The sequence below is a fragment of the Ovis canadensis genome, chromosome Y (genome assembly GCF_042477335.2).
Source record: "Ovis canadensis isolate MfBH-ARS-UI-01 breed Bighorn chromosome Y, ARS-UI_OviCan_v2, whole genome shotgun sequence".
NCBI lineage: Eukaryota > Metazoa > Chordata > Mammalia > Artiodactyla > Bovidae > Ovis > Ovis canadensis.
The window spans coordinates 19,739,627-19,753,182 of NC_091271.1; the positions used below are offsets into that span (position 1 = coordinate 19,739,627).

Genomic DNA, 13,556 nt, shown 5'->3' on the forward strand with positions numbered 1-13,556 from the left:
GGGCCAAAAAAGAAATATTTTAGGCTTTGCGAATATGATCATTGGCGATTAAGTTTTCAGCCATAGACAACAACGAAAGAAACTGGCAAGTCCCTGTTCCAAATTTAAGGACTCCGAAAACTGAATTTCACACAATTTCCACGTCAGAAAATAAAATTCTTTTTGGTTTTCCTCAGCCATTAAAAGCGTAAAGCTCTAAAATTAAAAAGAAGAAGAAGAAGAAACAGTAAAGTTCATTCTCAGCTCACAATAGACAGTGCAAAAACAGGGGCAGGCTGCCCTGCCTTGATTGAAATGTAATTCCAAGAGGAGGGGCGCCAAGATGCACTGTAAGGTCAAGTTCCTTAAGCAAAGAACTGGCTTAAGGGAGGTCACCCCTGAGGGCTGTGAGTGCCGGACACCATCACTGGACTCCCCTGGTAGACTCGGAGGCCGTTCTCAGCCCTGAGCCCTGGCGACTGTGCCGTCTGTTTTTTCCTTCTTCACGTTTGGTGAGCTGAGCAATCTTGACCCAATACTCTTGAGATTCAGATTCAGCCTGACCACGCCCACAGGGGGTGCTTTTACGGGGTGGGGGGAGGGGAGGGGGGGTGTCCATCGCGGGCGCTGCGCCTAACTCGGTCTCGCGGCCAATCAGATGGCAGGCGCCGACACCTGGCAGCCAATCATCGGAGGCAGCCCGCTCGCCTGTAGGAGGAGCTGAGGCGGCGCCCCTGACCTGAGGAGGCCTCATCCCCTCGGGCTCGCCTCCTCAGGCTTGATCCGGGAACTGCCTAAGGCAGGTGAGCCGCAGGCAGTTCTGTCTCCTCCGTCAACGGGGGCTGGTAAGGACTGGAGCGTAGTTCAGCCAAAGAGGTGCCTGACGGCTAAAGGGAGGGTTTCTCGGGTCCCCACTCTCACGAGGCCTTGCTCGGTGGGGCGGCTGGTGAGGGCCCGCGGGCCCTCAAGAGGGAGCGTGCGGCAGGACCCACAGGCCTCAGGCGCCTTTCGCCCTCTCTCCTCTCTAGTCTGGGCTGGCTCAGCTCTCCAGCAGCTTTCCGGCCCGGGGGGTGGGTGGGACAAGCCAGCTCCAGGAAAGGGCCTCTTAGGCCCCTGGCTCCGGGCACCACCCCCAGCTCTCCTGTGGAACCTAATGATTTAAACACACACAAACACAAATCTTCACGGCCCAACCCCGTCCTGCACCCAGGCATAGGCAGGCGAGCGCAGCAAAAAAAAAAAGAAAAAAATCGATCTAGTGGCCTCGTCACTGCCCTGGTGCTTTGGTCGTTTTCCTGTTTCCTCGGCCTCTCCTCAGACTCCAGGGCTGCCCCATCCCTGGGGGCCCCGAGATTCAGGCCTTTGGTTCGGGAAGTTGGCAGATGAGGTATTTGTTTGTTTGTTACTGAGAGAAGGGAGGTGGGAGGAAGAAGCTCAGGGCAAAGGAGTTCAATCACTTGGTCTGGTTGAGTGTGAGACGCCTGGTCAGCATCCGTAGGGTAGGACCAGGTAGGGCCTGGGGGGATAGAATGTTCCCGGAACAGGGGACTCACCCTGGCCGTTTCCTCTGCTTGTCCCCAGGATGTGACTGTGTGCTGCCTGGGAGGTCTCAAGCGCTCAGGATTTCAGTGGGCCCCTGAGGTAAGGTGACAGACATCTTTACAACAATGGACAAAGTTGTGGCTTTCTTACTTTGTGTTTTTCTTCTTTCATTCGACGGCTGACACGTTGCTGTTGAGAGAGAGTATTCCTGATTGGGGATTACCTGACCCTGATTGCGGGTGCTGACTTCAGGGCCATCATGGTTTCAGGTTGGCAGCTTTCTGAGTGGCAAGCTTAAAAACAGGCAGGGTGACTTGCTTTCTCCTGCCTTCTTGAAAGAAAAAAAGTAAGAGCACCATGGGTCTTAAGCTGTGTAGAGCTGACTCCTACCACTTGGTGAGGCTAAAATGGGGCAATGCACATATCCTAAGGTTTTAGCTAGGAAAGCAAAGCAATGCAGGTGTGGGGTTCCCTGGTGGCCTGGTGATTAGGATTTTGCGTTTTCACTGCAGTGGTCTGGATTCAGTCTCTGGTCAGGGAACTGGGACCCCACAAACCAAACAGCATGGCCAAATGAATGAATGAATTCGGTGGTTCATTCACAGAAATTATCCTGCGATTTAACATGTTCACGTGAGATTACTTGCTCATTTCTGTACCCTTAAGGGCTTTTCTTCATTAAGTAAGTGAACTCTACTGGATGGGGGTGAGGCACCATCTGAGTTCATTCCATGCGCGTAAACAAGATCATAGGAGCTCTATGCCCAGCAACTTGTGCCTACAGCTGTGTTGTATACTTATCTTGCTGGTACATCTTTGAACTTCACCGCATGTTTTGTTTTGGTCACAACATGTGGCTTCATAGGATATTAGTTCCCCAGCCAGGGATCGAACACAGGATCCTGGCAGTGAGAGGGCTGAGGCCTAACCAAACCACTGGACTGCCAGGCAACTCCTGTGTTTCGGTGCTGTGGATAGGGGTATGTGTGTGTGTGTCTGTATGTGTGTGTGTGTGTGTGTGTGTGTGTGTGTGTTTTGATTTTAGCTATATTTATAGGAGAACTGTTCTGTGTGTAAGTATGATGTGAATGGTATTAGAACTTGAAATGTTTGTGTTGTACATATGATCTCAACATGGAATAGTTTGAAAGAACTTACCACTTGTTATCTCTTGGCCTAGGATCTCTCCTGAGGTAGTAGTCAAGCTTTTGTCTGGCTTGGCAACCTCTGAAGACTTAGCTAGTTGAATCTAAGCTCTCTCACTTGTCTGTACTCTTGAAGCCTCAGTTCCTCCTTCTGTGGGCCTCTCCAAGGGGCTTCTCTTGTGGAGGCTGCTGTCTTTACTCAGAATGAGTGATTCAGGAAAGTACTTGCACCCATGATAAAGTGCAGAGTTTTTTTGAGATGTTACACATCTGCACTTGTGTATTTGCTTAGTCTCACAGGTCTACCCTGTGATAGATTGAGAGAGAACTACACAGGGGTGGGAATATCAGGAGATTGAATTCACTTGAAGGCTGGTTACCATACCCATTAATCCACTATGCCAGCCTTTTTTTTATATGATCCCAGCTCTGTCAATGTGAGCAAATTATGTGGCTTGTGTACCCTTCTTGTGTGCTGCTACTGCTACTAAGCCGCTTCAGTCGTGTCTGACTCTGCAGTCTCATGGACAGCCACCCACAAGGTTCCCCCTTTTCTGGGATTCTCCAGGCAAGAACGCTGGAGTGGGTTGCCATTTCCTTCTCCAGTGCATGAGAGTGAAGTCGCCCAGTCATGTCCAACCCTTCGAAACCCCATGGACTGCGGCCGACCAGGCTCCTCCGTCTGTGGGATATTCCAGGCAAGAGTACTGGTTTGGGTTTCCATTGCCTTCTCCAGCTTGTGTGCTCTTGTGGTTTGATGTACTCAATTCCTGATCTGCTCATTTCTAGACCTACTCATTTCTTGATATTCTAGCAAGTCTCCTCTTTGTCCTCCTGGATTAAGGTTTCTGTTTCTCTGGATGGTTCCCATCAGCAAACAGACTGACTATAATGTGACCTGTCGTTAAAAATCCATCTTTTGGTGACACCTCCTGCTTCTGCTGCTTTTATTTCATATTTGCTTGTTATAGAACTCTGCAGAGTTGTTCCTAGACTTTGTTATCTCGAGTTCTCTCATTTTCCCATAAAGCCACTCTTGTCAAGGCCACAGGTGAATTCAAATGTTTAACTCAGTGGTGAATTTTTAATTGTTATTTTATTTAATTTGTTGGCAGCCTTTATCAGAGTAGTTCATTTCCTCCTCCCTGAAAAAAATGTTTCACTTGGATTACAGAGTGCTTCTCTTTCCTGCTTGTCTTCCACCTACAGTTCTCCCACATACAATGTGTGACCTTTGTGTTTGGCTTTATTCAGATGTCGTATTTTCTTTTTAAATATTTATTTATTTAGCTATGTGGCATATGGGATCTTAGTTCCCAGCCCAGGGATGGCAGCTGTGGAGAGTCTTAAACCCTGGATCTCCAGGAAAGTCCCCTCGTTTGTGTACTTTCAAGATTCATCGTGTTCGTGCTTGTATAGCAGTGACTGTTTTTGTTTTATTTTTATGGCTGAATATGGTATATGAATATGGTAAATGGCTTCCATGCAGTCCATTTTGAGCATATACTACAGTTTGTTTATCCATTCGTCAATGAATGGATAATACGTGGATGGTGTACTCTTTGTGACTATTGCGAGTAATGTTGCTGTGAACACTGATTTTGCATGGACTGAACATTTTCAGTGTTGGTGCATATATACAAAAGAGGGAAATTCCTGGATCATATCTCTACTCTACATTTAATTTTTGAGGTACTGACCAACCACTTTTGCAAGAGTGGTTGTGCCATTTTACAGCAATTACCTCAACAATATCATGAAGATTCCTTTTCTCCACATCCTCTGCAGCACTTGTTATTATTCGTCCTTTTGATTGGGTGTGAAGTAGTATGGGTGTGAAGTAGTATCTCAGTGAGACTGATTGACATTTTGCTCAGGGCTTCCCTGGTGGCTCAGAAGAGAAAGTGTCTGCCTGCAAGGTAGGAGACCTGGGATCAATTCGTGGGTGGGGAAGATCGCCTTGAGAAGGAAATGGTAATCCACTCCAGCACTCTTGCCTGGAAAATCCCATGAATGGAGGAGTCTGGTAGACTACAGTCCATGGGGTTTCAAAGAGTCGGAAATGTCTATTCAAATTCTTTTCCTGGTTGTTAAATGCTTTTCTGTTTTTAATTGTTGTAGAAAACATCTAAGTTAAATTTTTACCATTTTAACCATTTTTGCATGCTAAGTATTTTGCACACTTTCATCAGCCTTTTGGAGAAAGAAATGGCAACCCACTGCAAATCTGATGGAGAAGGGAACGTGGTGAGCTTTAGTCCCTGGGGATGCAAAGTTGGGCACAACTGAGTGACTAAGACATATACACACACGTAGTCACAGTGTTGATTTGTTGTTGTTGTCATTGTTTTAGCTGTGTTGTGCAGCTTGAATGACAGTTCCCTGGTTGAGGATCATACCCAGGCCCCTGATAGGACACTGTGGAGTCCTAACCTCTGAACTACGAGAGAATTCCTTATCACATTGTTATGAAGCAGATCTCTACACCTTTACAGCTTGCAAAATCGAAACTCTGTACCCATTACCTGTCCCATTAAACAGCAACTCCTCTTTTCTTGCCCGTTGACCTAGACCATGGACTCCATCGTTCTTTTTTGTTTCCTTTCTATTGCTTGACTGTGTTAGCTATTTCATGCAAGTAGAAACTTACAGTATTTGTCTTTTTGTACGACTGGCTTATTACATTTGGCTTGATGTCTGAAATGATCATGCATGTTGTAGCATGTGACAGAATTTTCTCTATATGGCTAAATAATATTTCATTGTGTGTATATATCACATTTGATGGACATTTCGATGCTTCCACCTCTTAGTTGTTGTGCTTTGTGCTGCTGTGAGCACGGCTCTGCAGATATCCCAAGACCCCATGTTAACTTCTTTTGATTTTATATCCGGAAGTGGAACTGCTGAATCATGTATCAGGTCTAGTTTTTTAGTTTTTTGAGGAGCCTTTAAACTGTTTTCTGTAGCAGTTGCACCATTTTAAAATCTATCTATAACACACAAGGATCCAATTTCTGTATGTGCTTGCCAACAGTTGTCCTTTCCTTTCCTTCATATGTAAACACACACATATGCACATACAATTTTTTCATACCCTGTTCCATGATTGTTTATCACAAATTATGAATATAGTTCCTTGTGCTATACAGTACGCTCTTGTTTGTCTATTGTATATATTATAGTTTGCATCTGCTAATCACCAGCTCCCAATCTGTGCCTACCCCAACTTTCCCCTCTTGGGAATCACATAGTGTGCTCTCTATGTCTGTGAGTCTGTTTCATAGATAAGTTCATTTGTGTCATATTTTAGAGTCCATGGAAGTGATACCATATGATATTTGTCTTTCTCTCCTTTTTATTATTTTTATTTTTACTTTATTTTATTTTACAACACTGTGTTGCTTTTGCCATACATTGACATGAATCCACCACAGGTGTACATAAGTTCCCAATCCTGACCCCCCTCCCACCTCCCACCCCATATCATCTCTCTGGACCATCCCTGTGCACCAGCCCCAAACATCCTGTATCCTGCATCAAACATAGACTGGCGACTACCTTACATGATAGTGTACATGTTTCGGTGCTATTCTCCCAAATTATCCCACCCTCTCCCGCTCCCTCAGAGTCCAAAAATCTGTTCTATACATCTGTGTCTCTTCTGCTGTCTCTCATGCAGGGTTATCATTACCATCTTTTTAAATTCCATATATATGTGTTAGTATACTGTGTTGGTGTTTTTCTTTCTGGCTTACTTCACTGTTTATAATCGGCTCCAGTTTCCTCCGTCTCATTAGAATTGATTCCTATAAAGTCTGGAAGCAATAAATGCTGGAGAGGGTGTGGAGCAAAGGGAACCCTCTTACACTGTTGGTGGGAATGCAATCTAGTGCAGCCACTATGGAGAACAGTGTGGAGATTCCTTAAAAAATGGCAAATAGAACTGCCATATGACCCAGCAATCCCACCGCTGGGCATACACACTGAGGAAACCAGAATTGAAAGAGACACATGTACCCCGGTGTTCATTGCAGCACTGTTTATAATAGCCAGGACATGGAACAACCTAGATGTCCATCAACAGATAAATGGATCAGAAAGCTGTGGTACATATACACAATGGAGTATTACTCAGCCATTCAAAAGAATATATTGTCTTCCTCTTTCTGACTTCCTAAGTATTCTTTTGAATGCTAGTGTAGATTCAAGTATTTACTCAACAACATTTGTTGCTACAGTGTAAAATGTGGTTGACGTTTAAAATATTTGTCTTCTATTCTGCAAGCTTTATATTAATTCTAATACTTGTGTTTTCTTCAAGATTTTCTATATACAAAAGTATGTTATCTCCAATATACTTTGATTTTTCCTTTCCATTCTGAAAGCGGTTTTTTGTTTTTTCATTGTGTTTTTTTTTTTTTTTTTTAAACTACAGCAGCAATTCTCTTTTGTTACCTGATTGCTCTGGTTGTAAAACTGCCAGTATAATGTTGAGCCAAAGTGTGTAATAGACTTCCTTGTGTTGTTCCCAGTCTTAGAGGGAAAGCTTTCAGTTTTTCATTCTTAAGTATGATGTTAGCTGTGGGTCTTTTTACAGGTGCCCTTTGATTGAGAAAGTTCTCTTCTGTTCTTAATTATTAAGTGTTCTTTTAACCCTGGTTATGAAAAGGTGCTAGATTCAAGGAAATGCTTTTTCTTCAGGCAGATGTGTTATTTGTTTTATTGTTTTAAAATGGCATAATGTTGGTTGACTTTCCTATCATGAACCAACTTTGCATACCTCCCTAAATCCCATGTGATCATGGTATACAGTCTTGTTTATATGCTGTTGAATTTTGTTTGCCAGTATTTTGTTTTGGACTCTTTCACCTGTATTCATGAGGGATATCAGGTGTGTGTGTGTGTGTGTGTGTGTGTGTGTGTGTGTGTGTGTGTGTGTGTGAGTGATATCTCTGTCTGATATTGATATGAGAGAAAGACTGGCATCACTTTGCCTGCTATGTGGGGAAGAGACATGTGGCATAAAGGATGAAGCATTGTTGGATTGAAGTTTAGCCAGGATTAGAGGGAGAAATTTAGGATATAGCAGTGTGGAATTGGGGTGAGATTATCAAAGAGAGCCCATTCTCCTTTTCCTAGGCCTGTGTTAAGTGCTTGACATTGAATTATGCTGTTTGTTAACTAGGTATAGATAGATTATACTTTGAATCTGCTACCTATTTTGTTTGTTAACATTTATGAAATTAGAATTTGTGGATCGGTTGTAATGTGCATTTAAGATACATTTTCTTCCATTTTTACTACAAAACAAGATGCCATTGAATAGCTGATGCCTTTTAAAAAAGCTGTTAACCTTAAGTCTAAGAAATAAGCATGTTTGTCTTTAAGATACAGAAACACATTTAAAAGTTACAAATTTGACCAAGAAGACGCAACTGGTGTGTGGTTAAGTTAGAATTCCAACTTAATCTCCTATGACTCCAAAGTCCATGCTTCGAAACGCTGTAGAACAATGCTTTTGTAAAAATACTCATCCTTTACATGTGATTTCACGTAATGATCAGTGTGGCGTTTTGGTTTTTTTCCCCTCTTTATTTTTTTAAATAGAAGAGGTTAAAGTGAACATGCGACAAAGCTATGATTCTAGAGCCATGTAGACTTGTAGTCGTAGATTTTTTAGCTGTCATTGAGTCTGCTTGACACTCAGTGTCTTTGTCTGTAAGATAAGGGTGTGTATAAGTACTCTAGAGTTTTGGAGATAATCAAATAGCCCATTTTTCTGTACTTAACTAATCTGTAGTATGTTTATACTTAGGTGGCAGTTTGTATAAAGGAAGCACTGGGACTTGTGGCCGCACCCTCTAAGAATAAAAAAGTATTAAAAATATGGAACTCCCATGTATGTTACGTGAAGAAGAACAAGAGCCAGAAGTACGGAAAAGGGAGGGAGAGACGAAACAAGTAGATGATGCTGATGATGATGAAGTGATCTTGGTTGGAGTGGAACATGTAAATGAAGATGCTGACGTGATCTTTGTTGGGATGAGCTCAGCTTCAAAACCAGTCATTTCAAACATACTGAACAGAGATACCCCAGGTTCTTATTCAAGGAGAAAAAGGTACGGTCACTTCAGGAGAGGTAATGCTCACAGATTACAGCCTATTAGTCATGTGACTCCTACATCAGAATCAAAGACTGTCTTTCCAGTGTCTGACTCTGACTCAAGATCCATAGGTAGTCCTATTATTATTGAACCTCCGTCTCAAGCTGATTATAAAAATATTTCACCACAAATAGTGCCTGATTGCTTTTCGAAGGAGTTATGTTCTTCTTTGATTACCTTCACAAGTTCATTGCAGCATCCAGTAGAAACAGCAGTTTCTGCAGGAGATATGAATAAAAGTCCTCATGTATCAAAGCGAGTTTCCTCTTGTGAAACAAATCGCAGAAATCCCAGAAGGCCTAAACTCAGCGATGGCATTGTAGGGGAACATTCTTTAGGTTTCTCCCCGTCAGGTTTTTTTCATACAGAGACCACTCAGCAAAGCACACCAGACCGTGTCCATACCTCACTAAGCCATGTTCAGAATGGAGAACCTTGTCCAACACCTTTTCCAAACGACAGTGTTCATTGCAAGCCTGTAAGACCTTTAGGGGAAAGTGGACGGACAAAAACTGATTTTCCAAGTTTGGCAAGTCCAAACAAAATTGGTGATCCCACAGAAGGAAATCTGATTGTGTTACTTCGCGACTTCTACTATGGCAAGCATGGAGGAGTTGGGTAGCCAGAACCGAAGACCCACACGACGTTTAAATGCCTCAGCTACTTGAAAGTTCTAAAAAAGGTCAAGTTTATGAATCACATGAAGCACCATTTGGAACTTGAGAGGCAGAGAGGTGACAGCTGGAAAACCCACACCACCTGCCAGCACTGCCTCCGCCAGTTTCCGACTCCCTTCCAGCTGCAGAGTCACATTGAAAGTGTCTACACGGCCCAGGAGCCCTCTGCAGTCTGTCACATCTGTGAGTTGTCCTTTAAGACAGATCAGGTTCTCTTAGAGCACATGAAAGACAATCATAAGCCTGGTGAAATGCACTATGTATGCCAGGTTTGCAGTTACCGATCATCATTTTTTGCAAATGTGGATGCACATTTCAGAGCATACCATGGTAACACCAAGAATTTACTTTGCCCGTTTTGTCTCAAACTTTTTAAAACTGCAACAGCATACAGACGTCATCATCGAGGGCACTGGGAAAAGAGTTTTCACCAGTGTTCCAAATGTCGGCTACAGTTTTTAACTTCCAAAGAGGAGAGGGATCCCAAGACCCAGTGTCATCAAATGTTTAAGAAGCCTAAGCAGCTAGAAGGATTGTCTCCTGAAACAAAAATTGTTATTCAGGTATCACTGGAACCCCTTCAGCCAGGATTGGTGGAAGTTGCATCCATTACGGTGAACACATCTGATTTTGAATCATCACCCCCCAAATCTAAAAGGAGGAGGTCAAAAAAAGAAAAAAAATAGTTAATTCTGCCTTCAGTAAGTCTGAAGCCAGTATTTCAGTCAAAGTTAAAAACCCCATTAAAAACAAAAAGATCAACTTATAGCATTATTCAATAATATCAAATATAGGGAAACCGATGGGTAATTTATGTGATTTTGTTTTAAATAGAGGAAGTACAGTTTTGTTTGATCTTCATATTGAGCTGCTATTTAAAAATCTATGATCTGTTTTTCGTGTAATTGTCTTAACATGTAAAAAGGATATGTGCATGTGTGTGTGAGAGAGAGAAAATGAGAGAAGTTGAGAAAGGAAAAGTAAGAACCTATTTTGGTATTTGATGTTACTTGTAAGTTCGAAAGCTCTACTATACATATAATCTGTAGAGTGTTTTAGCAACGTAATTTTGAAGTGTTTTCATGCCTTGAAGATCTCAGTATCAGCTATATAGCCAGACTTGAATGTCACTCTCTGAAGTGCCTCTTGGGCTGATCTAAGATAACCTGGCTCTGAAAGCGTGCAGTGGAGGTTGATGGAGAAGCTACGATGTGAGTTTGGACCAGACACGGGATTTAATCATTGAAGAGCTGTGGCTTCTTGTCCCAGCTGAGGAAGAGGCATACATTCACTGCAGGCACAGAGCCAAGGGAGAAGGAACACTGTCTCAGAGTGCTTTCACCTAGCCCAGGGACATCTCAAGGAAGCCAGCCGTTAAAATGCCTGTGTTTGGTTAGAGACCCTGGCAAGCATGAAGCAGGCCCTGTGTAGCACTGACTGCATTGGAGAAGCAGAGATAGTTAATAGAATGAGACCTGGTGCCTGTGGACCTCCTGTTGAGTGATCAAAAGGGGAATTTGATTCATTCTGTCCCCTTTCCCATTTGGCTGGCCTGTAGTCACAGTGAGGTCGGCATATCAGTGTCAGACACAGTAGCAAAGCAAGTTAAAATTCCCAAAGGAAAAAGAGCCTTGACGTCCACTTTGATTTGCGCTGGACCCATAGTTGTAACTGAAAAGGATCAAACACAGGAAATCTGTTCAGCTTTTGAATTGGGCTAAATTGAGTTCTCTTACCCTTAAGCTACAATAGAGTTGTCCAAGAATCGTAAATATAGTGGATAAAAATAGTCCAGGGTGATTAAAGCCTTTTTGGAACTCTTGCTTCCATTTTCCAGTTACATGTGTCTTACCCGAGTTGACCATGTGAAGATTTCGGTTCTGTATCTTATCTTGCCTTGCACACAAATGTAGTACAGTTAACAGCTAATTCTTTGCGTGTGTAATTTCCCATTGTATCAAACTAATTGAGTTTCCGTCTTTCTTGACACAGTCTGATGTGCAAGAATTGTCTCATGTATTTCAGTAATTATCAGGTCATAGAGTTATCCTTCCTCTAATCTATCCAACCATCTAATCTGTGATTATACTTGTGGAAACCTTCTTTCTTGTGGTCTCCAAAGGCTCTTTCACAGACCTGTGGGGTACCCTCTAAGTATTGGTTCCTGAACATCTGCGCACTTGGCTGCCTCTGTAGGTTCTTGGAGTTGAGTCTCCTCCTGGAGTTGAATGTCACCCCTTCTCCACTTCTGGCACGGATACTTAGCAATCTCTGTGCACCATTCCAGGAAGCTGGGATCCTGTCTGTAGACCTATGCCAGGAGCAATCTCTCCGTTTCCTCTTCCTTTCTCCTCCTCTTTGTCTCTCGCCACTCTCCCCAGGCCTCAGTTTCTTTAAGTCCTCTAAGCTTTCACAAAATGCTGGAAAGAGATCATCACCAAGCAGTTAGCATCCTTCTCAGAACTGAAGAGGAAGGACTACAGATGATGAAGCTGTTGTGAATCTGTTGTCTCCATTTTAGGTAATTTCATGAGTGTAAATTCAAATTCAAATAAATTGTGTTTATTTACTCAGAGCATGATTGATTTATTTGCACTTCGAATACTTTACTAGGCCTTTCTCGTTAGTTTATTTGGGCCAAAGCACTTTGCTAAGTGTCAGCTGAAACCACTTTTAGTTGTATAAAGAGTGTGTGTGTGTTCTGGTCTCAGGTGAAAACTCTCTGTATAAATAAATATGCAGACTATTGCATTTGTATCTGCTTTCTTCGATTTCTGTAGTAAAAAATACGAAATGCTTTAGTTACGTGCTTTTATTGTTGCTTAGTATTATCAACACGGTTGCTGTTAGTTGCTGTGAAGTATGCTCCTAAGGAGTACAAGTTGTATTTATTGCCAAATTAAAAGGTTCCCGCAATATGGTCCCTGACTGCTTCCTCTCTTCCATTCTCTGTCTTCTACTCTATTGTTTTCCCCACTAATGTACTCTTTTTGACAACACTGGCCTTGGTTTTCCCCCATCAAATTCCAATTCTTCCCGATCACACGACTGTAAGTGCTGTTCTTCTGGAAATGCTCTTCCCGCAGGCCCGCATGGCTTGCTACCTCCCTTGTTTGAGCTTCACCAATGCTGTTCAAATAACACAATCAAATCTCCAACCCCCTCTCTTTCCTCCTCCTCCTTAAAGGCACTTGAAGTCACTATCCTCTTCTTCCCTCTCCAGCCTAAATTTCCTAAGTTTTCACAAAAAAAGAAAAAGAAAAAAGGAAAAAAGAAGAGATAATAACATCAGGGCTTTGCTTCTTAGAATTAACTTGAGTCAGTTTCCGTGCCTGCAAATCAAAGATAGTTAATAGTGAGTTGAGTTCTTTCAGGAGCTTCCTCTGTTTTTCTTTTGATACCTCTATATTTTGTTCACATAATGACACTTTGTTTTCTTTACAAATATATTGAAGATGTGTCAAGATTACTATTTTGTTACTGCCCTTTGTGAATTCCCTTGTCTGCCTTGCTTGTTCTTTCAGGTAAAATTTATTATTTTATTAATGTCATATTAAAAGCCTGGAAACTTCCCAAATCAGCAAGTTTTGTCCCCTGTTTTAATAATCTTTATCTTAAACATTAAAAAAAAAAATTCCCTTCATGTTTTACTACAAGCAGCAAGAAAAAACCAGGAAGCACTTTTGGCTGTTTGGATGGAAATCCTCTTAGATAACTCAATTAAGTACAGTTTGTCCTCCCAGCTCATTAGGTGCATTTTCTACTTTTCATAAAACTGCAGATGTAGTGGACTTTCGTCTTCACACTCCCCAGGCTCTTTCCTCCTGCCTCTCTTTCTGCCAAGCATCCTAGGTGCACGACTGTGATTCCACTTAGAACGTGTTTGCTCAGTGAGCAAATGGGGAGCGATTCCCTGGCTTCAGTGCTTCTGCTGGCCAGAGACTCTGTACCGTTCCCTAAGAACTTCATGGTTTCGCTGTTCAACTTCTATCACCTGGCTAGGTCAGTTGCAGTAGTTCATACTCACAAGTGAACTGGCAGGGATT

At 42.5% G+C, this 13,556-nt stretch overlaps 1 protein-coding gene across 1 annotated transcript; it reads left to right on the forward strand.

Annotated features, from left to right (window-relative positions):
• The first annotated feature begins 8,555 nt into the window (after positions 1–8,555).
• LOC138431473 (zinc finger protein 280B-like) lies at positions 8,556–10,196 on the forward strand. Its single transcript, XM_069573600.1, is given in 1 exon segment — positions 8,556–10,196. A coding segment is annotated over 1 exon segment (1,641 nt).
• Positions 10,197–13,556: the final 3,360 nt, after the last annotated feature.